Here is a 25,743-nt window from a genome sequence, read left to right as displayed (position 1 = left end):
GAGGATTTCCCCAAATTTCTTCAAATGCCGCTGGGAGCAAGCCTTGCCAACTTCTTCAGCTTTCCAGTTCCCTCCCTGGGGAGGCTGGATTTCCCCTGGTCACACTCTCCGCCATGTAGTGTGAGGACCACGTCCTAGCTTTGCTCAGAGTTCACTCCCTTTGCTTCTGGCCACATGGCTCCTAGACCCCTGAACAAGGGCACTAATCCCACCGGGGTGTGTGTGTGGGGGGGTGTCAAACCCTCATGGCCTCACCTGACCCTCGTCACCTCGCAAAAGCCCCATCCCTGACACTGTCCCATCCCACTGGGAGTAGGTGTCAACGTATGGACGTGGGGGACACATGGAGTCCACAGCACCCAAGAAGATCACTCTCCCTCCATGCCGCATTCAAGGCCACTTGTGAGAGTGTCCTGGGGTGTCCCACCCTGTCTGGTGGCTGCACTGGCGACCCAGCAGATGCAGCTGCCCCCCCCCCCCGTTTCTCCTCCAAAAACAAGCCATCCCGTTAGGGTTTCAGATGCACCTGTGTGAAGCCAGACCCCAGGTGACCTGTCCTTGACTCTCATCTTGGTGAACAGCTGTGCCCGCAGCGCACCCAACTCAGACACCGATCGGAGCTCAGCGGTACTGCTTCCGACCATCCCTTTCTCCCACCGCCTCTTAGCGTGTCCCCTCCCCGGGGGAGGGAGGCTGTGATACCGCCAGCCGGGCCTCCTGGAAACACCGGACACCACACCCGAGAGTGCTTTCATTTTCCTTTATTTTTTTTAAAAAAGCCCCTAAATCCTATGGCTTCCAGGAAGCGCCGAAGAAACCGAAGTGCCGCTTCTGTACACCGTGTAAAGCAAGACCTGGACACACACACCACCGCCGGGCCGTCCGCGCGACCCACGCGGGGACCCGCGAGCGCCGCACCGCCACGGGGGCTGCCCGGCCCCGAACGCACCCGCGGGGCTGGGACGGGGCTTTAAGGCGCTTGTCTCCCGCTGCTCGGCCGGCAGCGCGGAGCGCGGACGCAAAGGCGCCCACGCACCCCACCCCCGGGCCCGGGCGCCAAGCGGGGGGGCCGCCCCCGGGCTCCGGGCCCTGGACGCGGCCCCGCGAGCAGGTGCCGCGGGAACCGCCGCGGGGCTGTGCCCGCCGGCCCAGGCTTTGGTGCAGCATTTTGGTTGGGGGGCCGCCCCCACCCCACCTTCCCCTGCGGGTGCGGGGAGGCCCGGGGCGGGTTCGCCCCCGGCAGCGTCGCCCACAGCGCCCCCTCGAGAAAACGGCCTTTGGATCGAGGGAGACAAGCTGGACTTTATGAAACCAACAGGGCGGCCGACTACTCACTTCGGCGGCGGGAGGGGCGGGCGGCCGCTGTGTTTCGTTTCCTTGTTTCAAATAGTTAATGCTCTCGGAGGGGAGGACTAGACACAGGTGTAGAAATTTCGGCCAAAGTCTCGTGTGAAGGAGGTGACCCCACGTGGGGGGGGGGAGGGGGGCGGGCAGCTGCGGCCGGCCCTGCAGTCTGCGTCTGGGCTGTGGGCCACACAGCCACGGACGAGCTGGTCCCAGGGGCTGCGGTGGGAGGATTCAGGGCACCACTGCCCCGGGTCACTTGTGTCGCTGCGCCGATTTTCTCTTTCTCCTCTTGAAGAAGCAGCAGCACCTGAACGGGGTAGGAAGTTCGGGGGAGGTGGGTGCGGGGGAGGGGAAATACGCGAGGGGGAGGGGGTGTGGAGCCCGCGCCAGGCGTCCCCACCCCCCCACGGCTGCCCAGGGGCCTTACTTGGTGTCATCAGTCACCTCCACCTCTGCGGGCGCCGTGATGGGGGCGTTGGAGTGACCGGCAGTGGGGTCGTCCGTATTCAGCTCCCCGTTGGTGGAGTTCAGCGCCTAGGATTGGGGAGGGGTGGGGTGGGGGGAGTACAGTAGGGGAGCCAGGTGGCCCTACCTCACCCCCACATCACTGGGCCCTTGCCCCGGCCCCTCACCTGGTTTTTGCTGTACAGCTGGGCTTTGTCCCGAGGCTGAGGCTGCGAGGGCAGGTCAGTGTGGACCGTGCCGATGGGGGTCGGCTGCAGGGGGGGGGGGGAGGAGGAGGGGGGCAGGACGCAGCGCTGAGGCCGGGCGGCCTCTCCCCACCCCCCACAAAGCCGGGGTCCCGCTGGCAGCAGGCACCGAGGCTCCTGGCCCGCCTGTCCTGGGGCCCCGCCCACTTCAGGAACCCGGACCCCCACGTACCAGGGGCTTCCCCGCCCAGTCGTACTCGTAGTCGAACACGAAGCCGCTGCGGTCGAAGAGATCGGTGAAAAGCTTGCGCAGATAGTCGTAGTCAGGCTTCTCGAAGAAGTCTAGGCGCCGCACGTAGCGCAGGTATGTGGCCATCTCCTCTGTGGAGAGCCGGCGGGGACACAGGGGTCAGTGGGGCGCGGGCAGCGCGGGCCCGGGGCGGTGCGGAGGGGACCGGGCGTCCCTCACCTGGGAAGCTCTCGCAGAGCACCTCGATGGGCGTGGCCCGCTTGGTGTCCCCGATCTTCTGGTAGCGCTCCTTGAGCGTGTCGGCCTGCGGGGACAGCGGTCAGCCGACGCCGACCCGGCGGCGCCCCGCGCCCGCACCCCCCGGCCCCGCGCCCACCTTGAGCCCCTGCCAGGGCAGGCTGCCACGCAGGAAGTACATGAACATGTGGCCCAGCGCCTCCAGGTCGTCGCGGCGGCTCTGCTCTGCGGGGGGAGAGCAGGTCAGCGCGGCCCGCGCGCCCCCCCCGCCCGGCCCGCGCGCGGCTCACCCTTGCCCAGGTGCGTGTTGATGCTCATGTAGCGCGCCGTGCCCGTCAGGCTCTTGTGCTCGCGGTACGGGATGTGCTTCTTGGTCTCGGGGTCGATGTACTCCTTGGCCAGGCCGAAGTCGATGATGTGGATGGCGTGCTGCCGCTTGGTGCCCGGGCGCCCCACCAGGAAGTTCTCGGGCTTCACGTCGCGGTAGATGAGGCTCTTGGTGTGGACGTACTCCATGCGCGTGATCTGCGGGGCGGCGGGCCTCAGGGCCGGCCCCTCGCCCCCCGCCCCGCCCCCGCCCCGCCCCGCCCCCGCAGCCCCTGCCCCGCCCCCGCCTGTCTCCGCCCCCCTCGCCCCGCCCCCACACGCCCTCAGCCCGCACCAGCTGGATGGCGATCATGAGCACCGTCTTGAGTGTGAACGTGCGATCACACAGGTCAAACAGGTCCTCCAGGCTAGGCCCGAGCAGCTCCAGCACCATGGCATTGTACTTCCCACACGGGCCGAAGTAGTAGACCTGAGGGACGCCCTCTGCAGGGGACGACACACAGACCTGTGAGGACGCTGCCTGCGAGGCGAGGCGCCCCCCACCCCGGCCCCGCACTGCGCCGGCGCGCGGGTACCTGTGGCGCTGAGCTGCTTGTAGAAGCGGTACTCCAGGTGCAGCTGAGGGGCCCGGGACTTGATGGGCTCCTGGGAGGGGCAGGTAGACGTGGTGGTCGGGTCACCCAAGGTGCGCGCCCACCGCCCCTCCCCCTCCCCTGAGACCGGGCAGCGGGGACAGATGTGGGGCCGGGAGACGGGAGGGGGGGCCTGGACTCACCAGTTTAATAGCTACGTATTCATTTGTATAGAGATTCTTCCCTGTGGAAGAGAGGCTTGTCAGCGTGGTATGCACCGCACTGCAGGGAGGAGACCCCCCTCCAGGGGCCAAGCCCCCCCTTGAACTTGACCATGTCCTAGGAGTAACAAGAACGCCTACGAGCCCCACCCCCACCCCCACCATGGGCGGCGCTCATGTGCCCCACACCCTCATCCTAGAGCCGCCCACCCTGCCAGCCAGCCTCTCCTCCCCCTCCAAGCCCCACCCCGCCCCCTCAAGGGGGCTGGTCCCAAACTCCTCTCTATGGGATCCTTCCCTCCAGCACACCAGCTCGCTCCAATTTCTCCCATCTACAAAAACAAAGAGAACAGGGGCGCCTGGGTGGCGCAGTCGGTTAAGCGTCCGACTTCAGCCAGGTCACGATCTCGCGGTCCGTGAGTTCGAGCCCCGCGTCGGGCTCTGGGCTGATGGCTCGGAGCCTGGAGCCTGTTTCCGATTCTGTGTCTCCCTCTCTCTCTGCCCCTCCCCATTCATGCTCTGTCTCTCTCTGTCCCAAAATAAAAAAAAAAAAAAAAAAAGTTGAAAAAAAAACAAAACAAAGAGAACAGACGGCCGCGGTGATCCCGGGGCGCCCCCCTTCCGCTCCCACCGCGGAGAACCAGGAGGCGTCCAGGCCCCTGCCCCCCCCCCAGCTCCCTGGACCCCGCCTCCCCCTCACTGTGGAGCAAGGCCCCCCCCCCCCCCCAAGAAGCCCCACAGAGAGACCTGTCCTGGTCAAGTCCTGCAAAGGACTCACCCAGGGTGCTGCATACCCTCCTCCCGGCCCTCAGGGTGGGGAGCTCCCTCGTGGCACAGAGAAGAAGGAATTGGCCCCAGGACCCTGCCCGTGCAGGAAGGAACCTGTGCTCCGGTGACACCCTGCCCGGCAGCACCTGGTAGGCTGAGAGTCCCTGGCTGGCTTCTCGGGGCAACAGAGTCACCACACCTGGGGCTGGGAGTGTGTGCCTCGTGGGTGAGAGACACACACAGCCCAGGGCACACGGCCTTCCCAAGCCCATCACCAGACCTCAGGACCCCTAGGGAGCCCAAACTCACAGAGCTGTCAAAACTCGAGCCCCTGGCGCCGGCAGTACCCCAGACGGGCCTTCCGGCAGCTCGGGGCTTCTGTGAAGGGTCTCACCTCCCTGTGTGCGGACACCTGGCCCCCACCTGCCGCGTGACGGAGGGGCCGCCCGACCCCTCGAGTCTAACTGCTGGCCCCCAGCCCCTGTGGAAATGACCGTGCACGGCGCTGTGCGCGCCTGTGCCCCTGCCCGCACTGTCCTGTCCCTGCCCTTGGACTGGCCTCACCAGGCCCTGAAGTCCACGGACGTGGCCCCCACGTGGGACACCTGCTCCATCACCACCTGTCCCGCTGTCCTGAGTAGGATCCATCGTGGGAGAAGGCCTCGGCTTCCTCTCCATCCCGGTGCACGGTCTGGGCGACACCCGCCCCGATGTGGTGGCAGAGACATGGCTGAGTGCCGCCTCACAGGACACGGCCAGGGCTCCCCACGCACGTCAGCCCACCGCATGGGTCACCGCCCCGCCCGATCGTGCTCCGAGGTGCCTGGCCCTGCATCGGCCACTCTCGGGCCTCTGTTCCAAGTGGCCGTTTCAGAGTCGGCCTGTCAACGTCCCCAGAAGGCTGCAGGAGAGGCTGAGGAGGGGACATCCCGGCCCCAGCCACGACTGGGAATTAACTTCCCTCGCTGATGTTTTCGGTTCCTGGTGAAGAGCCTGCACGTCCTTTATTAACTTATTCCGGAGGCACTGGGCAGGTCTGGGCACACTTACAATGGTACTGCTTTTCAATTTTTATTTTCCAACTCTTTGTTGCTCAAACAGAAAAATTCATTTCTAACTGCTTCTTGAGAGATCGCTCTGGCTGTTGCGTGCGCGTGATCACGCCTCTGGGCTTAGCCCCAGCTCGCTGCTTCCCCGGTCGGTTTTTCCGCTTCCCCCATTTCTTGCCACGGCCTGGGAGGGGTGGGCAGAGGGGCCCCATCTTGCCGCAGACCTCGGCTCACTCGGTGTGACAACGGAGAGGCTTCCTGCGGACTCTCAGCAGGGAAAGAAAGTTCCCCTCAAGCCCTGCTCCCTGGGCTTTGATTACAAATAGGTTTTTGATGGGGTGCCTGGGTGGCGCAGTCGGTTAAGCGTCCGACTTCAGCCAGGTCACGATCTCGCGGTCCGTGAGTTCGAGCCCCGCGTCAGGCTCTGGGCTGATGGCTCGGAGCCTGGAGCCTGTTTCCGATTCTGTGTTTCCTTCTCTCTCTGCCCCTCCCCCGTTCATGCTCTGTCTCTCTCTGTCCCAAAAATAAATAAACGTTGAAAAAAAAAATTAAAAAAAAAAAACAAATAGGTTTTTGACTCCTGTGTCATGAAAGTTTCAAACCAAAAAAATGGAAAACCGGTGCAGGGAAGACCCACGTCCTTACCGCCTAGATGACATCAGTAACCTGCTCTTCATCCCACTGCATATCTGCGCACCTGTCATCCCCTGCTCTTTTGTTTTATTATTTTTGAGACAGAGCGCAAGCGCCAGTGGGGAAGGGGCAGAGAAAGGAGGAAGAATCTTAAGCAGGCTCTGTGCTCAGCGCAGAGCCTGGGACCATGGCCTGAGCCAAAATCAAGAGTGAGGCCCTCAACCGACCGAGCCACCCAGGCACCGCTGGATCTCCCTTATTTTTCACTGAAAAAAAAAAAAAAAAAAAAAGAGCATCTCAAAGTCGCAGCAGCCTGTCCCGTCAACATCCCAGCCTATTAAGACCGCGCATTAAGCTCAGGGTGGACCCAGTTCTCGTTCTCCCCAGGGAGACAGTTACCTGTAATGCACACACCTTACATGCCTCGGACCGGGAGCTCTGGCAAACGCGGAACCCTGTGCAATGCCAGCCCTGTATCGGGACAGAAAACGTGGCCACCACGCACGCCCCTGCCCGGTCAGTCTCCACCTTCACGTCCCGAGAGGGAGCCTCCGAGGCGGAATCATCCGGCACGTTCTCTCCTCCCTGGGTCCTCCTGCACGCCGCGCTGCAGCACGCCCGTCACAGGGACACTGCCTGGCTTACCCATGACCCTGGGGGACGACCACCCTGTCCCCAGGGTCCTTCTACAAGCACGGCTGACGTGAGCGGTGCCACACGGGACCTCCGACGGGCCGGCCGTCTCCCTCGTCTGGCAGGTTTGCTGGGGTGGCCCCCCGTGGGAGGAACGCACGCGGCTGCCTTGCTCGGGCTCCTGCGGCGGAAAGCCTCCCGTGCTCCCCGGCTGTTGGCCTGTCTGCTTTTGCGAAGTGTCCGTTCACATCTGTCGCCCATTTTCAACTTTTTAAGAAACCTCTACAGCCCACGGTGGGGCTCAAACTCATGACCCCGAGATCAAGAGCCACGTGCTTCTCCGACTGAGCCCGCCGGCACCCCTCTTGCCCGTTTTTCATCGCAGCATCTGTGCGCAGGAACCAGCGCCTTCACACGGTGCCCTGTGCGAGCGTCACACTGTGCAAGCGGTGCCCTGCCCGCGGCCTGCCCAGCCTCGCTCTTAACCACGCGTTCTCATAAGCAGATGTTCTATTGAGCCTTTCTGGGAACTGCTAACTTTACTGTGTCCTGTTGAAGAAACCTTCGTGTTTTGACTGCACACGTGAGTTCAGGGAGAGCCAGTCTCCTTGAAGTGCAGCCCGAGGTGAAGGCGAGAGTGGGTGTGTCCGGCACAGCTGGGGTCTGGGGACGTGCAGGCCGCAGGGGCTGGAGCTCAGGCACTCGGGGCTCTGGGAGCCTCGCCCCCTGCACGGGTGGAAGGCAAGAGTCCAGAGGCCAGACGGGAAGTACCTCCCGAGGGGCCGCGAGCAGGAGGAAGGTTCCGGGGGCCACACAGGGCTGGAGCCGTGGCCATCCAGCGTGCGGAGGCTGCCCTGACCTCCCCTGACATTCGGCCGAGAACCCAGAAAGCCCTCGCCTCGGGACCGGGTGGCTCCAGGCTTCGAGTAAGGTCAGCCCTCAGCCTCCCCTAACGGAGCCAAAAACTGGCCCTCGCGCTATCGAGAGGGGTCTCCAGGACAAGGCAGAACCCCGACCGATACCATGAGACACCCACAATTTCCAACACATGAAACACCACTCGTGTAGAAAAGGAGGCAAATCAGACAATCACAAGGAAAAACACAGTCAAAGGCACCAAAGACCTGGCCTGTAAAACGGTTACAAGTAGGTTTGAGGTTTAAAAACAAATGAACAAGCAGCTGGGAGATCCCGAGAGAGAGAAGCAGGGGTCGAGCGGAGTCACAAATGCCACACAGAAAATCAAGAAGTCACCAGAATGACTCCAACAACAGACTGGACGCGGCAGCAAAAAAGAAGGGTGAACTCCCACGAGAGCAAAAGGCAACTGGAGTGAAGCAGGGGGAAAAAAAACTACAAGAAAACCGGAGAGCGGCCTGAGGGACCTACAGGAAAGCATCAAACCCTCTCCACATACGTGTAACTGGAGTCTGAAGATGCAGAGACACAAACGGAGGCAGAAAAAAACCCGAAGAAATAATAACTGAAGTTTTTCCAATTTAATGAGGAAGCATCATACACACCTACGCGGCTCCAAGGAGCCCCAACCGGGATTGTCACAAAGAAAACCACCTTAAACGGCGCAGGATCGAAATCGGACGCCAGAGGTAAAAAGGAGCTCTCGGACACGGAACGTCCGGCTTACTGTCATCAGGGAAGCCCACACGAAAACCCCTTCACATCCACGCGCACGTTCAAGGTGGAAAAGCCTGGCCAGATCGTGGCGAGGACTGGGGTACCCCGGACCTTCACGTGCTGCCCGCGGGAGCTCAGAAAAGCTACCGTCACTCTGGAGACCAGTCCACACTTTCTCATCGACACACGCCTCCCCTCCGACCTGGGGCTTCAACAGAAACACTCGTGCGTGGGACTCGGAGAGGGGCGCTCGGGCCAGTTTCATTCACGGCGGCGGAAATCTACACCCGGCTGAGCGTCCCTGAGCGGGACGACAGACGTGGACGATGAGGTGCAGTCACACAGATGGACAGGGTGACAGACAGCAACCGGTCACCTACACACCCAACCACAGGGACACTCGCAAAACCTCGCAGAGCAAAAGCCGGGCAGAAAAGAACACATACCTCAGTTTCAGAAAACGCTTTAAGCTACCAGCCGCTGCGCCCACGGCCCAGCACACGCGCTCTTCTGTCGGTGCAGAAGACCCCTGCTGTACAGACTTGTGCTCCGGACACCAGGCCGCAGGTCAGGACCGGGCCCGCTGTGTGTCCGTCTGCGTGTGCAAGCCCGCGTGTGCACACGCACGCATCCTAACGGGGCAGGCGTGCGTCGAGGCGGCTCCATCTGGCACGAGCTGCAGACTGGTCACCAGGTTGCCGGGGGCCCTGCTGTGCGGGCCAGGCCGGGCACACCTGGTCCGTGCTCTGGGGAGGGCTCCTGTCTCTCCCGTGAAGCCGGCAGTGTCAGTCGCTGAATGACAGACGCCTCTGGTGTTGGAGCCCTAACCCTAACCCACCCTGCCCGCCCCACCAACCTGCACGCGGAGACTGGAGCCCAGCCCTTGCCCGTTGCTGGCTCAGAAACCCCGAGCCTGGGGCCGGGGAAGCCACAGACAGGCAGTGAGACTCCGCAAGCCCAATCCTGGCAGCCTCTGCAGCGGCTGAGGTACGGCTCTGGCTCAGGACAGGGAGGTCAACCCAGCCCCGAGGGGCCACCAGTGACACCGGCCCCGGCCCCGGCCCTGCTTACGGTTGCTGAGCCAAGTGCGGAGAGGGAGCCGAGCTCTCGCTTCACCTTGCACATGCACCCGCACCCACCAGCTAGAGGCTAACGGCTGCCACGTGGGTCCACCCACACGGGGGCCCAGACCCCCGCCCCCCACAAAACTGGCCCTCAGCAACGCAGGGGTGAGGCCGGGCACCCGCCCCTCCAGCACAGCCTCCTCCTTTGGGGGCAGAAACTCACACGTACCTGAATTCCCAGTCCCGACAATCTGGAAACCATCTGGGAGCGGTGACCGAGGCCCTGCCAGGACCTCCCCTCCCCCGAGCCCCAGAACGCACACACGAGTGGGCTCACCTAGCCGGAGCTCCCCGAAGTTGCCACAGCCTATCTTCTTCCCGACCCGGAAGTTGGGGCCCACCATCAGGACCCCCGAGCTGGTCCCCGAGCTCCGGACGCCATGGCTGGTCCGGCCGCTGGCCTTGGACATTCTCCGACCCTCCTCCGACTCCCCTTTCCCTCCTTTCTTGTCAAAATCCATAAGTTTGTGGTACCCTGGCCTCTCCACGGTGACTCTGCGGCCGAGCAAATCCCGGGTCTGTGCAGACCTGAGGTTGCGGGCGGCTCTTCGGGGCTAGTACACCATGGTGGCCCGGCGGGCTCCCTGCTAGTGAGACGTGGGCGCTTGCCAGGGCCCGGCCGTGGCGCTCATCTCGGTGGCCTCGGGGTCGCGTGCAGAGGGAGGACGCATTCTGTTGACCGGTCCCGCCGCCTCAAATCTCGTGGCTCCCAGCTGGCGGAGAAAAGAAGGCATAGGTTAGAGTCTAGGCCGGAATCTGTCCCCCTGCCCCCGACGCAGCCCCGGGGTCCAGAGCCCAGACTGGCAGGGAGACCCAAGACTGTGGTGTTAGCGGAAAACCACGCCACAGAGGCTTGTGCGGCATAGTGGCATCCTGGAAAGATCTCTCAAGGCACAGACGCGACCGGGACTTTCTGGGGTGCACAGGAGTGCAGTGAGGGACAGGTGCCCACAGAAACCACCCTGGGTCTGTGTCCCCAGGCCCAGCCCTCCCCAACCACCCCCCCCACCCCCCGTCCCTGCAGCCTGTGGTTGCCACCAAGCTGGCCTCTCAGCCACGCCTCCGCCTGCAACCCCCGCCAGCTGCTCGCGCCAAAGCTGAAGGATCTCCTCAAAAAGAAACCACCAACGAGCTCCTCTAAGCGCCCCCTACCAAACGCGTCCCCCTTTAGAGTCTGAGTGCGGCGCCAGGGGCCACACCGCCATCAGGCCCAGAGCGCCACAACCCAGCTTGCGAGTTCCCGCCCCACAGGCACCGGACGCCTTCCCACATCCTGCAGAGGCCGTGCACCTCTGACCGTCCGTGAGCGTCCGCCAGAGCCCAGGCGACAGAAGACAGGGCAGTGTGGGCACCGCCGGGCTCAGCGCGGGTAGGGGCAGGCAGCGGTTTCACCTCGAGGGAACGACACCGAGGCTGGGTGAGGGGGGTGGGCAGGGCGTGGAAGCGCCCTTGCTGCGGGACGTCCCAGGGAGGCAGTGACCGTGTCACCTGACCCCAAGTACTCCCTCGACGCTGACCGGCCCGGGTCCAGGGTGTGGTGCACACACACATGCCCACGCACACACGTGCGCGTCCGCATCGCTTAGAAAGCTCCTCCCACCCCCCTGCCTGGGCCACGAAGACCTCAGGCCCTGCCTGCCTTGGGGGCCATCGCTCTGGTGCGCCCTGGGGACCCTGGGCCATCGCTCCAGTGGGTCCTGGAGGACCAGTCAGGAACAGGGCCCAACCCCAAAGGAGGATGTCTGCACAGATCCCAACTTCCTCGCTCCATCAGTGGCATGGCCTAGAACAGGCAGGGGGGATGGGGTCTCAGGACGGTGGCTGGGCTCACCCGGGAAGGAATGTGTACGTCTGGGGCCGATGGGACCCGTCCCCCGCCCACCGTGAGCGCCCAGAGGCCTGCGAATACCTCTGTCCACCTGAAGGTGAGTCTACACGGACGGACCCTAGTCTGAAGTTTACTATTAGAACAAAGTCCTCCACCGGCTGCAGCCGCCCTCCTGAGCTCACGCCAGAGCCTTGCTCCCCGCGCATGGTGGGGGCATCAGGTCCATCCGAAGAGAAAAGCCAGAGAGCACTTCTTTCCTCCGCAGGGTGGAAGCTGCCTGCTTTGGCTTCGAAGTCCCTAGTTTATTGTTATTTGCATTACGGAGATACGATCCACATACCATACAACTCGCCCTCCAAAAGTGTACGATTCAGAGGTCTTCAATACATTCAGTTATGCAACCATCACCGTGATCCAATTCCAGAACATTCCATCAACCAAAATAAAAAAACCCATCCCCATCAAGCAGTCACCCCCCAGTACCCACGAGCCCCCCCCTTCGTGTCCGTGGATGAGCCCGTTCCGGACGTTTCACACACGTGGGCTCACACCCCATGTGGCCTCTCGTGTCTGCTTCCCTCCCTGAGCGTCACGTGTTCAGGGTCCGTCCACGGGGCGGCGGGTGTGGGCGCCTCGCTCCTGCTCGCAGCTGAGGGACGTGTGCGTGCGCGGTGGACCAAGTGTACCTGTTTGTCTGTCAGCGGACATCTGGGTCGTGTCCATCTTTGGGTGCTGAGAAGTGTGTGTGTGGACGGACGCTGGTGCACAAGTTCCCGTGTGGACGCGAGCTTCTGTTTCTCCCGGTGCACACCGGGAAGTGCACCTGCCGGCTTAGACGGAAACTTCCAACTGGCAGCACGACTTCCCGGAAGCCCGCACACCGCGCACAACGGTGCCCTCCAGCCCCAGTGCCGCGGTCTGCGGTGGGTGCGCTTCTAGTCTGCAGCCCCCCGAATGCCTGCTTTCCTTCCAGACACACACCTTCCGTCACAAAGCAATTAAGGACGTATGCATGTGCACACACACACACATGCACAGACACCATGGACAGACAGACACAGACACAGACGGGCCGCCAGAGTCAATCAGATGGAAAATCCGCGGGAAATCAAAAGACTCCAAGGAGACAGAACTCGCCCTCGTCTCATGATCTGCACTGTCCTGATGACGGCAGAACTCAGGGCTGAAGGGCCCTGGGCGCGCCCCGAAGAGGAAGCGTCAAAGAAACGTGGCAGAAGCCAGGAGCGGGACCTCCTCGGGGCCACACAGAAGCAGGCGGCCAGGGACGGCCTCCACGCAGATGAAGCCAGGGGGACACACACTCGGGGCAAATAACGATAGATGCGGTCTTTGTCCTGGGGCCTGGCACGCAGCTTCTCAAACCCTGGGCGCCTCCCGAGTGATGGGAGGGTCTCTGCCCTTCTGAAGCAACCCGTTCCCGGCATACAGGAGCTCACGCCGGGACAGGGCGCCAGAACGGAGCTGGAGAGGCTGCGGTGCAGAGCACAGGGTCTGGGGAGGGCTCGGCGACCCCCTCTGCAGGCAGGGAGACTCAGCTCCGGACTCCACCCCCCACCCCACCCCGCACACAGGCTTCATGGGGCAGGAAGTACCTGTACCACTCTGCCCCGAGGCACACAGGAGCCGCCCCTCCGGACGCCTCCCGCTTTTGCACCTTAGCCCGCAGCCCTCCTGGGAGGCCCCTCCTCGGCCCTAGCAGCCCCCTCACCCCCTGCACCTGCGCTTCCAGGTGGGAGGCGCCCTCGGTCCCCACCCCAGATCGGCAGGCACGCCCTCCATCTCCGCCCGGCCTCGTGATCTGGGGTGCAAACCCTTCCTGGGCGCACAGAGCCGCCCTCTGTGGGCCAGGAAGGCCCGCGTGCCCCTGTGGGACGGCTTCTAGGGTCCCCTCTGAGAGATCCCTGTGACGCTGGGGGTCCAGGGTCTGGCAGCAGCCTCCACCAGCCTCCCCACTCCACAACAGGCTCCCTCTGCGTGCGCCTCCCTGCAGCCCCTCGTGGCCTCACGGTCCCAAGGGGGCCTCTGACGGCCCAGCGGGCAACAGAGACCAGGCGACCGGGCGCAACGCTGGAGGCCTGCTCGTGCACGCACCGCCCCACCGCCGGTCCCGGAGCCCACAGGTCCCTCGACACAACGCCGGCGCCCCCCAACAGCAGCTTCCCCAAGCCGCGTGCCGGCCAAGGGTTGGTTCACGTCTGCCCTTGTAGGTCTCCTTACAACAGGGTGTACGGCTGCCACGTGGGTCACCGCCCGCAGAGGACGGCAGGCGCCATGGAGGCGGGGGAGCAGCCCTCCACTGCGACCCCTTCCACGGACAGCCCGGAGGACACCGGCCCCTATTCATGAGGAAAGGGCCACCACCCCACAACCCCAAAGGCAGCACAGACTTGCAAATGTTCCGGACGGTGGCCAAACTCAGCATGCCCTGGCGGGCCACCCCACCCAGCACGGGCCACATGGGAGCATTCTGGGTCCCCTCGGGACACTCTGAAAGCCAGGTGGGACCCACAGGGGAATGGCAAGAGCGAATCACGTGCTGGCGGGTGGGAAGCAGGGACAGGGACGACACAGCGCCGCTGAAACAGGTCTGGGGCCAGAGCCTAGAGAGAACGATGCCGCTCCAGGTCCCAGGAGCGGGCAGGGGCCCAGCCCGGCATACCTGGGGGAGGCAGGGTAACCCGAGACCTCAGGGGAGCGGAAGTGTCTGCTGTCGGCCCAGGCCCAGTGCCAGAGCTAAAAATAATTGTCCTGGGGGAGAGGGCCTCCCATCCCTCACTCGGGCCGAAAATAAACCCCGTCCCAAAGCAACCAACGTGGGCCCCGGTTCCTGACATGGGGTAGGAACCCCACCGCAGGGACCACTGCCCAGCGCCCAGGCAGAGCCCCTGGAAGCTGCCGGCCCGCCGTGGCCACACCGAGCGGGTTTTGGAGAGACTGCTCCGGGCCGGGGCAGTGCCGTCCTGCGAGCGCCCCCCTCAGCTGAGTTACCTGCTGTGGTTTTGGGGGCGTCCCCCATCTTGTCAGGGCCAGGGGCCAGCTCCCCTGGTGGAGGCTCCAAAAACCCCCTTCTCTGACCGGCCCCACTCAGTGACGTCACAGTCCCTGGCTGACATCACCAGCCCCGGCCCAGAGCTGGGGCACGTGCAGACACAGGCAGCCTCCTGCCTAAGCACAGGTAGGAGCCGGTGGTGGGTGCGGACTCAGAAGCACGCGCCTCACTCGGGACCCAACCGGGCATCCCTGGGCACGCGCATCCCTCCCGAGCTTGCTGACGTGTAGGCGAGGCCCCCTCCCCAAGAGTCACCTGGGCTCGGGGTCACAGTGCCCCAGGAGCCCCGAGTTCCCCTTGTGGGTGCCACTCCCCAGGAGCGACCTGGACCCCGGAGACACGGCCGACCTTGTAGCAGCAGCCGAGAAGTCCAAGGTCACCCGCGAGGTCACGTTATGACAAAGAGGAAGGAAGCGGCCCCAAAATGGCAGGCACAGGCGCCAGCCCAACCAGCCCCGCGTGGCGAGGCCAGTGTTGACGCAAGTTAAGCAGAAACGGATCGTCACAGTGGAGCTACAATGAAGGACCCCAACCCCAAATAAACCGGGGAGGAGAGTGCACACCCCACCCCGACCCCCACGGCGGGGGCTGCCAGCTAACCGGCGGGGTGAAAGCGGGAGAACTGTCATCCGTGGGAACCACAGACACAGGCCACGTGTGCCAAGAGGGTGGCCTGAGGTCGCTTCTCAGTGACCAGGAGGGAAAGGCCAACGTCCAGGGTGAGCGTGAGCCCGCAGGTGCACTGAGGGGGCACAGGGTTCCTGCCCAGAGTCCTGGCCGGGACGCAGGGACAGGAGACAGGCTGGTCCCATCACGGCAGGCGAGGGACAGAGGCACAGGTGACAGGCTGCTGGGCCGTGAAGAGTAGGGGCGTCCAGAGCATTGTACTTTTCTTGTGACCTCTGGACACGCTAGAATTCTCCCAGAATTAATCAGATTACAAAAGAGAGGCAAGGTCCCGACCACAAGCCCCACAGCCTAGACTGTGGCCACCAGGACCGAGCAAAGAATTGTCAGCAGCCCTCCTCCAGACGGTGGGGCCATGGCGAGGCCCAGGGTCACCTGCCGGCACCTCCTGCTCTATCTCCAGCGGCAGGAAATGATATCTGGGAGGCCGGTGACCGTGGGGCCTCTCTCTGCACCCGGTTGCATCCGAACATTTCCGTAACGAAGGGCTGAAGGCAAACGGGAGGGGTCCGGGGTGACGGCAGGGATGCCCACGTGGCTGGTCCGGGCGCAGGCCCTCCACCGGATGGCTCGCGTGAGACACTGGGCCACTAATGGCACGAGCGTCCGGCTGGGTTCTGCTGCTCAGGCAGCACTGACCCTCCCCCCCCCGCCCCAATGCCCCGCACACAGTCCACGTGGAGCCGTCCAGCAAGGAGTCACCATCACGTCACCGGAAACACGCTCGGTCGTGCCGGACGTGTGCCAGGGCTCGGCAGCTGCCCGGGGCCGGCGCACACTGTCCTGGAGGGCGCACGTCTGGAACCAGCCATCATCAGCAAGCACCCGCCCGTGCCCACAAACCCCGCCCGCACCTTTTCACGGAGCTACTGCCTGTCGAGGGGGCAGGCGCGTCCCACCGCACGTGATGGTCCCCAGGGCGCCGCTCACCTGGCAGGCCCACCGGCCCAGCGTGACTGCGACCGCGACGCCAGCAGCACAGCAGTCCTCGGGGTGGGCGGGCTTGTGTCCCCAAGAAGTCACGTCCTGACCCCCAGAAACGTGACCCTATTTGCAAATCAGGGTAGGCCCTCTCCTCAGACCAGCGTCCCCGCGGAAAGAGGACACAGATGCAGGGAGGGGCGGTCACTACCTTCACGGCGATGGCACGCTATCCAGAAACGACAGGACGCAAAAGGGAGAACAGGCAAAGCCCCAGAAGAAACACAAACGGCCCCAGACGGCGGGCCACGTGCACCGGCCTCGGGAAGCGCGGGCTGGCACCCACGCACTCCGGGCTTTTCCATCGGTGCGGCCCCGCAGAGCACTTCCTCCTCCTCCACCTTCCAGGGGCCGCTCACTCCCTCTAGCTCGCTCTGCCGTAAGGCACCCAAAGACCCGTGTCGGTGACGGTTTAGTCGCGGGCGAGGCTTCCGGTCAACGGCGTCAACGGCGTTGGAGGACTCAGGCGTTCCACGTGGATTTTCGGCTGTCAGAGGCCGGCGCCCCCAACGCCCGTGTTGTTCAAGGCTCATCGGTGACGGAGACCATCGCCACCGGTCAGGCTGTCGGAGACTGAGAACAGGAGTGGCGTTCAGGAGCCACAAGAGCGCGGGAATAAAGACCGTGACGTCAGCAGAACCGTGCTTCGTAGGGGACATCCTCCAAGGGGGTGGAGGAGGCGTCTGCACTGCCACAGGCCCGCAGGGGGACAAGGGACCGCCCACCGCTCTGCAGGGTCAGTGGCCTCCGCACAGAAAGGAAGCAGCGATGGTGCCAGCCCCACAAAGCATGTCCCTGTGTGTGGGCAGAGGTCCCAGAGGTGGCCTCTCGGGCTCAGGGGCCCCTCACAAGCTGGGGTGTGGGGAGAAACGCCAGGACTCCCGCGTCCGCCTTTCCCACGCAGGGATCCGCTTTCTCCCTCCAGGTGAGTGCATACTCCGCCATGAAAACAATGCACAACAGTGGGGGAGGAGGGGGGAGCAGGGGAGGGGGGGAGTGGGTGCGGAGTGGGAAAGAGGAGGGGGAGGGGGGAGGAGGGGGAAGAGGAGGGCAGGGGGGGAGGGGAGGAGCGGGGAAGAGGGCAAAGGAGGGGGGAAGGAAGGGGAGCCAGGCGGAGCTTAGCCTCTTCCCTTCTGCCCCAGGCCTGGCCACCCTCAGGGGTGAGCTCGGGGTACAGCACACGCGAAGCCTCCGGGCGTGCAAAGGTCGGAGGTCATGGTGTGGGCCCTGGAGGGCCCCCAAGGCCCCTGCAAACCACCCAGAACGCACAGAGAGGGCACTGCCCCGTCTCTCTGGTTCTACTGGGGCTGCACTGGGCTACCTGCGGGAGGGACTCCCTCAGGGTAAGGACCACCCCTCGACCCACACGCGTCCCCCAGAACCAGGCACGGCAGCGGACCAGGGACCCCAGTGACTCTCGCCAGGGCCGGAAGGGCCGACAGCTTCGTCAACGCAGGCGACACGGAGGCAGCAGCACCCCCGGAAGGAGTCTAGCGCGTGCCCCATGTGCCCCCCACTCAGCCCACACCTGAGCCTCCATGGGGCCTTCCAGGGGTTTCTGTCCCCCCCACAGTCAGAGCCGCGCCGGCCGTTCAGGGCGGGCACCGCCTGGCAGGTCCCACGGTTGAGCGCGCTCCTGTGTTTCAGATGCCCACAGGGTCGCGCTGAAGTGCCAATGGTGCCCACCTGCCAGGCTCCGAGGGGCTTCTCCCAACGTCCTTTCATGTTCCCCTGCAGGGTCAGCACGTGCTTACCCACGTGCGCGCACGGCGTTTCCGCCACTTAAAACCACCAAAACCAGGGCACTGACTCTGTGTCCTCACAAGGCCCACGTGTCCCTCGAAGACACTGGACTCACCGCTCAGAGGGGGGTGGGTGAGGGGAGCCCACGGCCTCGGGAGCCGGGAGACCTGCCGCATGAGGCTCGGGAGCCCGGCTTTCTAAAAAGTGCCGGGCAGCGGGGAGGCGGGCCTGCAGAGAAACCGGTCAGGGTGCCCACAGGAGGCAGACGTGCCCGGAAAGGGATCGGACCCTGACCCAGGAAGGAGACACGAGTGGCCACTGTGGAAAACGGCCACCGGTTCCTCAAAAAGTTAAACACGGAGCCACCAAGTGACCCAGCAACACTGTTCTTCAGTGTCCGCCCAAGAGAACCGAAAACACACGTCCACACGAAACCGTGTTCACAGCAGCCGAAAGGCGGACACAGCCCAAACGTCCACAGGCGGGTGAATGGATACACACGCGTCCACCGTGCACGCGCACGTCCCTCGGCCGCGAGCAGGAGCGAGGCGCCCACCCCCGCCGCCCCGCGGACGGACCCGAACACACGACGCTCAGGGAGGGAACCCGACACGAGAGGCCCCGCGGGGTGTGAGCCCACGTGCGTGAAACGTCCAGACAGACTCATCCACGGACGGGAAGGGGGCTCGTGGGGACCGGGGGCTCGGCTGATGGGGATGGGGCTTCTTTTGGGGTAATGGGACGCTCGGGATTTGAACAGAGATGACGGTCGCACAACCCTGTGACTGTATTAAAAACCCCCAAAGTGGGGCCTGGGTGGCTCAATCAGTTAAGCTTCTGACCTGATTTCGGCTCAGGTCACAATCTCACAGGCTCACGGAGTTCAAGCCCCCAGTCGGGCTCCGTGCTGACAGTGCAGAACCCGCTTGGGATGCTCTCTGCCCCTCCCCCATGCACGCACAAGTGCTGTCTCTCTGAAATAAACTTCAAAGACAAAAAAATTTAAAAAACAAACCTACCAAGGTGCACATTCCAGTGAATTTGTCCGGTTTTGTGAATTCGTCTCGACTAAAACCAAGTGGAGAGTGTGATGTGTCAATAAAGCTGGTGAAAAAGGCACAGCGAGTGGGGAGATCCGTGCAGAAAGCCCACAGCCGGGGCCACGCCTCCTGCTCAGGGCCCGTGGGGCCACAGGAAGTGTATGACGCAGGAGAGGTGGGAGGGCCGGCTCGGCGACCCCAAGCTGCGCGCTCGGCCCCTCGCAGTGGCCCTGGGCGAGCCCCCTGCCCCCACAGGCGCAGCCCACGGGGAGGACACAGAGCTCACTCGGCACAGCTGAAGGCGCACCAGGCCCAGTGAGGGGCTCGGGGCGACGGCAGGACCCGCACTTACCTGCGCAGGGCTCACCAGGAGCTGGCCGACCTAAGGCACACGGGACGCTGCCCTCCCCATGCAGCAGTGGGGACCGGTTCAAGACCCAAAGAAACCCCACAGCTGCCCAGCCCTTGCCTCTGGCCCCGGTGTGGCAGCCCCTAGATCGGCCCCGAGACGGAACAGTCCCCAACACCCAGGAGACCGCACCAGAATTCACTCGCAGGACTGCTGAAAACTCGGATTCCATCCGAGATGCTGATGCGGGTGGCCGCAGCGGCCAGAGTGTGGCCTGGGGGCCACCGTGAGACCGTGAAGGTTCCGCTCCACACTTCACAGGCCAGTCAGCCACCCGCCCCAGCCCAAAGCGGCCCTGGCATCAGCAGCCAGGTAGAGCGGATAAAAACGCAAGGCGCGCAGTGCACACCAACTCCAGCTGAGCAACAGGTACCTTTCGGTATGGCTGCGCCCCTCGCGGTGTGGGGGACGCGCTTATCCCCGGCAACATCGGGCTGGCTGAAACCGAGGTCCCTAGACACGGCCGACTGACAGACCTCCCGAGAGCCTCCTGGTTGCAAGGGCGCTAATTTTTTTTTTTTATTTTTTTATTTTTTTCAACGTTTATTTATTTTTGGGACAGAGAGAGACAGAGCATGAACGGGGGAGGGGCAGAGAGAGAGGGAGACACAGAATCGGAAACAGGCTCCAGGCTCCGAGCCATCAGCCCAGAGCCTGACGCGGGGCTCGAACTCCCGGACCGCGAGATCGTGAGCTGGCTGAAGTCGGACGCTTAACCGACTGCGCCACCCAGGCGCCCCAAGGGCGCTAATTTTCTACTCAGTCCTGTGTACTTCTTAAGATCCAGCATTTCCAAAGAAAATTTAGCTTCCAAGGGGTGACGAACCGAGACTATAAAATACACACCCAAACGGGAAGAAAACAACAAACCGTCTCAACAACCTCTAACAGCAATGACACGCTTACGTGACCCTAAATATGTTGAGCAAAACGAGATAAAGCGAGTTTCACCTACTGTGTTTTCGCCAAGGCCACCAGTGTCCTGTCAACTAGCTGTGTGGCCCGAGTCCCATTCCCACCGGGGGACTCCACCGGGGTCACCACCCAGCGACCTCAGCCGGGGAAGCCGAGGCCCAGGGGTGAGAGGCACCGGGGAGCAGGGGGCCAGGGCAAGAGCCACGAGGTGGGTGGGGACCAGCCGAGCAGGGCCCTCGGGTTTGGAAGGAGACAGTGCAGCATCCGCTGGGGCTCTCTGCTCTCCACCAACCAAGGACATCTCCTGACCAGCTCCCCGGCCCACCTGGCTGCGGGGCCCTCCACCCGGAACAGAAGGCAGACCCCCCCTCCCCTCCCCTCCCTGGGCAGCAGGTACGAGTCCTCCCCCTGCAGCCAGGCGGCCAGCGAGGAAACCAGGAAGGAGCAGGACACAGCAGAGTGGCAGGGAGGCACAGCTGCCCCCTGCGGGGCGGGCGTGGGGCGACGCTGGCCACCAGGGAGCCACAAGGCAGCACAGGCCACCTCCCCAATGGCTGCTGGAATGACCTGCCGCCATCGCCTTCTCCCCACCTGCTTCCTGAGCCTTCCTGCTCCGGGGGGCGAGGGAGGGCTGTACTTTATAGGTCCGGGACCGGGACCGAGAGCCAAGGAGGCCTGGCCACACCCCCAGGGAGGCCCCGAGACCCAGGGAAGCCCCGAGACCCTGGGAGGCCCCGAGACCCTGGGAGGCCCCGAGACCCAGGGAAGCCCCGAGACCCTGGGAGGCCCCGAGACCCAGGGAAGCCCAGAGACCCTGGGAGGCCCCGAGACCCTGGGAGGCCCCGAGGCCCCGAGACGGGCTCCAGCTCACGGCAACAGCTGCAGGTTGGCAGGAAATCTCTAGGGCGGGGCTCTCACCCGGGACAATCCTGCCCCCAGGAACAGTGGGCGACACCTGGGACATCTGTGGCCGTCACGACTGGAGGGCTCCTGGCATCGCGTGGGTGGGGCCCGGGACGCCGCTCAGCCCCCACAGCGCCCAGGACGTCCTCAGAGAGCGATCTAAGCCCAATGTCAGCAGTGCCGAAAGGAAGAGGGCCGAGTCTAGAAAGTGTCCTCAGCAGAAATTTCCAACAGACCCATCGGTGCAGCTGAAGGAAAGAGAAGGCGGCCCAGAGCGGGGGCCAGCGGACTAAGAGGGTGGGCCGTAAGCGAGCAGAGCCACGAGCCCCCCGACCACCCTCCCTGCTGGTGTAACGGCAGAGGCACAACCCTGCGCCCCCCGCCCCCAGTACGTTGGCTCTTCCTGAGTCGGCTGGGGGTGAGTCCTGACAGCCAGCACAGACGCACAGGTGGCACAGTAAACACACTGTAAAGACATCTGCCCCCCAGCACAGCCCCTAAGCACTTCTAGAACCAGTGAGAGAGCCCTCAGGTGCCTGCGTCCAGGCAAACCACATCCCTGTCTCCCCCGCCCCCGCAGCCCCCAGAGTTTCTGGAAATCTCTGTCTGGGATTTCTAATCCCTGGGGCACCCAGGTGAACCTGGAGAGACTAAAACGTCCTCAGTCCCTCTGCTGGGAAGCCGCTAGAGGCGTCACTCGACCGAGGGGTGCTGTCTAGAGCCCCTACGACCACAGGCTGGCAGAAAAGTTCCACTGGGCCCACTCCCCGCTGGGTCAGCCACCCCACCTACTCAGTGCCCAGCAGCCCGGTCCTGGGACCACAGCAAGCAGAGACCCCCCCCGATGACAGGCACAGCCTCTGGGGCAGCACTGGGAACGCTTGCCCGTGGAGGCCATGTCCGCAGAGAGAAGAGTTACCCGGTCTCTCCAGACCCAAGACCAGATAAGCTGTCAGCTCCGGGAGGGTACACGACTGTCTTCGGACTCTAAGGTATCACAGCCCAACAGGAAGGCAGGTAACAACACGTCACGTCCCTTTCCACCTCTGAGACAGCAACTGCCGGCCCCGGGACCCCCCCAGGAACCACTCAGGGTCCGGGAGGAGGCTCTGAGCAGCGCGGAAATGGCAGGCACCTGGCCCACCCGCCAAGAACGCTCCCGGAGTGGCGCTTCTGGGGGGAGCTGCCTGAGTGCGAGAAGCACCCCCTCGGCGGGGGGGGAGGGGGGGGTGGGGAGCGATGGCCCCTGGGTGTCCACCCAAGGTAGTGAGGCGTCCCTTCCCCACCCTCCCCTGCACACACTCTGTCCACGCTGGTCCCCACGGCCACCCTCTCCGCTGAGGGACTCACTCCTCCGGGTCACCGCGGCTCTCGAGAACCTCGGGAGGTGTAACCTGAGAGCCGACCTTGCACCCCAGCTCCGGCCTGCTAGTTGACTTGACTGCCTTCTCGCGCCACCAGGAACTCACAGGAATAACCCAGCATTCGACTATGGCTGTGGCCGAGCTTCCAGAAGGGAAAGGACCTGTCCCAAGGTGGAAGGCTCCCAGAGGGGACCTCCGGCTGCCCCCCTGAGGTTGAACAGAGCACGTGGGAGGCATTCTAGAGAAGGGGACCCCAAACAAGGCCTGGACAGGAGCGGCGTGACAGCCGGGCCCAGAGCCACGGTCTGTTCTTAGGAGCAGGAAGACACGGGGTTTCTGAGCAAGGAAAAGATGTGCTGTCATCCCCACCCTGTGACGGCGCCTCCGGCCCTGCGTGTGGACCCCCACGCCACTAGGGCCCTGCGCGAGCACGGCCTGCACCAGAAGCTTCTGTAGAAGCCGGGCAGGAGAGAGACGTAAAGGCAGGCCACCATCCACGGGGAGAGTGAGGGCGGGGGAGTGCTTACAAGCAGGCTCCCGCCACACCCACTCCTGCGTGGGCCGGTCCCGCGGGCACCGGGGAGCACAGGAGCACAGGCGTGCGCGCTGTCTTCCACACTCAGAGGGTCACTCAGGGCTCGGCCCGGCACGGGCTCCCCAAGCCCCCAAAGGGGAAGGGAGCAGACTCGAAACCGCCCTAGGTGGGGTCCTCCCACGCCAACCAAGACTTGGTTCGGGTGTCCCCTTCCCCAAAGGTTCACAGAGTGTGCCACACGTCAACATTGCCGACCAGTCGTCAGAGCGCTCCCTGGCATGTCCCGCTGCGTAGCCCAAGACCCCAAGGCATCCGTCGGGTGCGACGGGCCACCCGACACTGACGCGGACCCCAACCCCAACCAGCACGCCCACACTGGCCTGCCCAATGCCACCAAAGGCCTGAAGGCTGGCGGCCCCCAGCACCCCGTCTCTCCTGCTCCTTCCCCAGCCCTCTGCCCATCACCTGACCCAGGGCCTTGATGGACTTCTAACTCCTCACAGGAGGAGACGGAGCCCCAGCTGCTCAGGCCTGGGTTTTCAGGGCCCACCTGGAATGAATGTGCCAAGAACCCACCACAACCAGGACAAGGGACCCTGGCTGCTCGTGAGGTGGCCTGGGACAGCTCCATGGGGGCCGGGGGATGGGCACCAAAGGCAATCACGGGACAAGAAGTTACTGGGCATCCCAGGAGAAACGTCACCCTCCATAAGTACAGACAGCCCTGAGGGAACCGGGTCAGCGGGGGCCCCCAGACCTGTCCCAAGCATTTACTCAGACCCACCAGGAAATCCCCATGGACACAGGTGACACCGTAGGTGTCCGGAATGTCAACTGACTAGCATGCCGGCTTCCCCAGAGCGGGGATGAGTAGATGGGAAGGCTTTCAACTTAAAAAAAAAAAAAAAAACACACCTCACCTACTTCCTCTCTCGACCCACAGATAATTACTATGTAATTAAGAGGAAAAGGAGGAAAGCCAGCTGGAACCGGAACCAGGAGTTCAAAGAAGTCTGTCTTCACAGGGGCTCTGTCCTCCCCGAGCAGGGACACGCCCAGGACCGGGCAACGAGACGCTCATCCCCAATCCGCTCGAGAGAAATGAGAAGTAGTCAAAATCCGACCACAAGCCCCTTTACCCAAGAAGGTCCGACTGCCACCCTGAGGCAGAAAAAGCAAGCCCTGTGCCCCATGACTACTGCGAGCCCGGAGCCCCTGGGGTTCTGCCCACCGCTGGGGCGGGCCGGGTGTGTCCAGCCAGCTCCTCTCACACCTCCCTCCCCACGGCCCCACGCAGGTCACACTTCCATCAGCCAAATGCAGCACACACAGCGGGGCCCCCCAGCCCCTTCCAATTATCGGGGCTACTGACACCATTCTGGGAAGGGGGGGGCAGATCATCTCAGGTGTGTGCACCCCCTATGCACTCCCAGAGGTGCTGCAGTCAGTCCCCAGCCATCACCCTGCCCATCTACTTGCAGAGCCTGGGGGTCCCTTTCCGGGGGCACAATTTGGAGACACGAGCGAAAAACAAAAACAAACTACCAGGGAAACCGCAAACTTCCCCCTTTCAAACCTGCGGGTCTGACTCCCAATCCGTTCTCGTCACAGACACCACCTCCTTCGGCGACCAGATCAGGTCCCTGCGGACATCACCCCCCTACACTGGAGCCTTTGTGTTCCCACTCATCTCTCACACCCACGAGCTACAGGGGCCTGAGCCTGGCCATGTCCTTCAGGGTAGGGACAGAGGACCCACGCAGATGGGGCCCCAGCAGATGGACGATGTGTGGCCACCCCCGGAGGCCAGGGTCCTCTGTGGGGAGACTGGGAACAAAGTGCTGGAGCCCTCCAGGGCCACTGCCCACAAACAATGCCATCCAGAGGCCAAGAACCCCCAAGCCTGCCTAGGACGACAGCCCCTAACATGAAAGCTTCCCCAGAAAGTTGGGGCAGAAGGGGGCAGGGAGATCAGCGTGGCCACCGCCCCGGGCGCATAGACACCTCACCCCCTCCCTGATCCGAAGTGTTTCCGGAAAACAAAACCGGTGGCAAGGGCGGAAGGGGGAGGGCACAGCCACACCGAGGCAGCAGTTCCCAAGCAGTGCCCTGCAACAGGTCACCCTGGACGAGACCCCTCCTGCTGCGGGTCTCGGGCTGCACGCCCCTTCCCCACCCCAGTGCTCCCCACCCCCCAGCCCCTGCTCTTCCCTCAGGGCCTTCAACACCACAAAGCCAGGAACGGGTGGGTGCGCTGGGGCAGGGGTCCAGGGTGAAAGATGGAGGGTGGGGGACCTGGGGAGTGGGCAGTGGGGTCTGGAGTCAGGAGACAGTGGAGGACAGCAGGGTCTGGAGTCAGGGCACACCGGGAGTGGGCAGGAGGGTCTGGAGTGAGAGGTCCGTGGAGGACAGCAGAGTCTGGAGTGAGGGGTCCGTGGAGAACAGCGGGCTCTGGAGTCAGGGGGTCCGGGAGGACCGTGAGATCTGCAAGGTAGGCGCCAGCCGGAATGAGTAAGGCCTGAGCCCGGGGAAAGGGGCAAGGTCTGGAGCGAGGAGGCGGCGGGTAGAACGCGGGAGTCCCCGGGCTGCGGGGGACGTGGGGTTGGAGTACGGGCCCCGGGGGCGGGGGTGAACAGGGTCTGGAGTGAGGGGTCCGCGCGGTGGGGCGCGGCGGCCCGGGCGCGTGGCCGTGGCAGCGGCGAGGGCGCGCGCGTCCTTACCTCGGGGCCTCCGCCGTGGCCGTGGCCGTGGCCGGCCGGGCAGCAGGCGGCCCGGGCTCCCTCAGCAGCGCGGCGCGGGCCCCCGCTCCGGGCCCCGCTCGT

At 64.0% G+C, this 25,743-nt stretch overlaps 1 protein-coding gene across 1 annotated transcript; it reads right to left on the bottom strand.

The window, feature by feature from the left end:
- Positions 1-746: 746 nt before the first annotated feature.
- On the bottom strand, positions 747-25,743 carry CSNK1G2 (casein kinase 1 gamma 2). Its single transcript, XM_047094669.1, has 12 exons — positions 25,642-25,743; positions 9,724-10,159; positions 3,587-3,627; positions 3,387-3,456; positions 3,146-3,294; positions 2,775-3,009; positions 2,624-2,709; positions 2,467-2,551; positions 2,230-2,378; positions 1,980-2,063; positions 1,775-1,881; positions 747-1,654 (listed from the first exon to the last, which is right to left on the bottom strand). Exons 2-12 carry the CDS (start codon positions 9,905-9,907, stop codon positions 1,600-1,602), a joined length of 1,245 nt encoding a protein of 414 aa, XP_046950625.1. The 5' UTR covers positions 9,908-10,159; positions 25,642-25,743; the 3' UTR covers positions 747-1,599.

The sequence above is a fragment of the Lynx rufus genome, unplaced genomic scaffold, assembly GCF_022079265.1.
Source record: "Lynx rufus isolate CCGP_SWC_20201006 ecotype Redwood Valley unplaced genomic scaffold, mLynRuf1.p SCAF_4, whole genome shotgun sequence".
Lineage (NCBI taxonomy): Eukaryota > Metazoa > Chordata > Mammalia > Carnivora > Felidae > Lynx > Lynx rufus.
Note: the sequence above shows the minus strand (reverse complement) of the source record. Positions and strands in the feature narration are given on the sequence as shown.

Excerpts from the sequence above, each read along its gene's own strand:
- CSNK1G2 (XM_047094669.1), bottom strand. The coding sequence starts at position 9,907 with ATGGATTTTGACAAGAAAGGAGGGAAAGGGGAGTCGGAGGAGGGTCGG. Across the intron at positions 2,552-2,623 it reads TGCCCTGGCAGGGGCTCAAG|GCCGACACGCTCAAGGAGCG; the intron begins GTGGGCGCGGGG and ends CTGTCCCCGCAG. Across the intron at positions 2,379-2,466 it reads GCTCTGCGAGAGCTTCCCAG|AGGAGATGGCCACATACCTG; the intron begins GTGAGGGACGCC and ends GGCTCTCCACAG.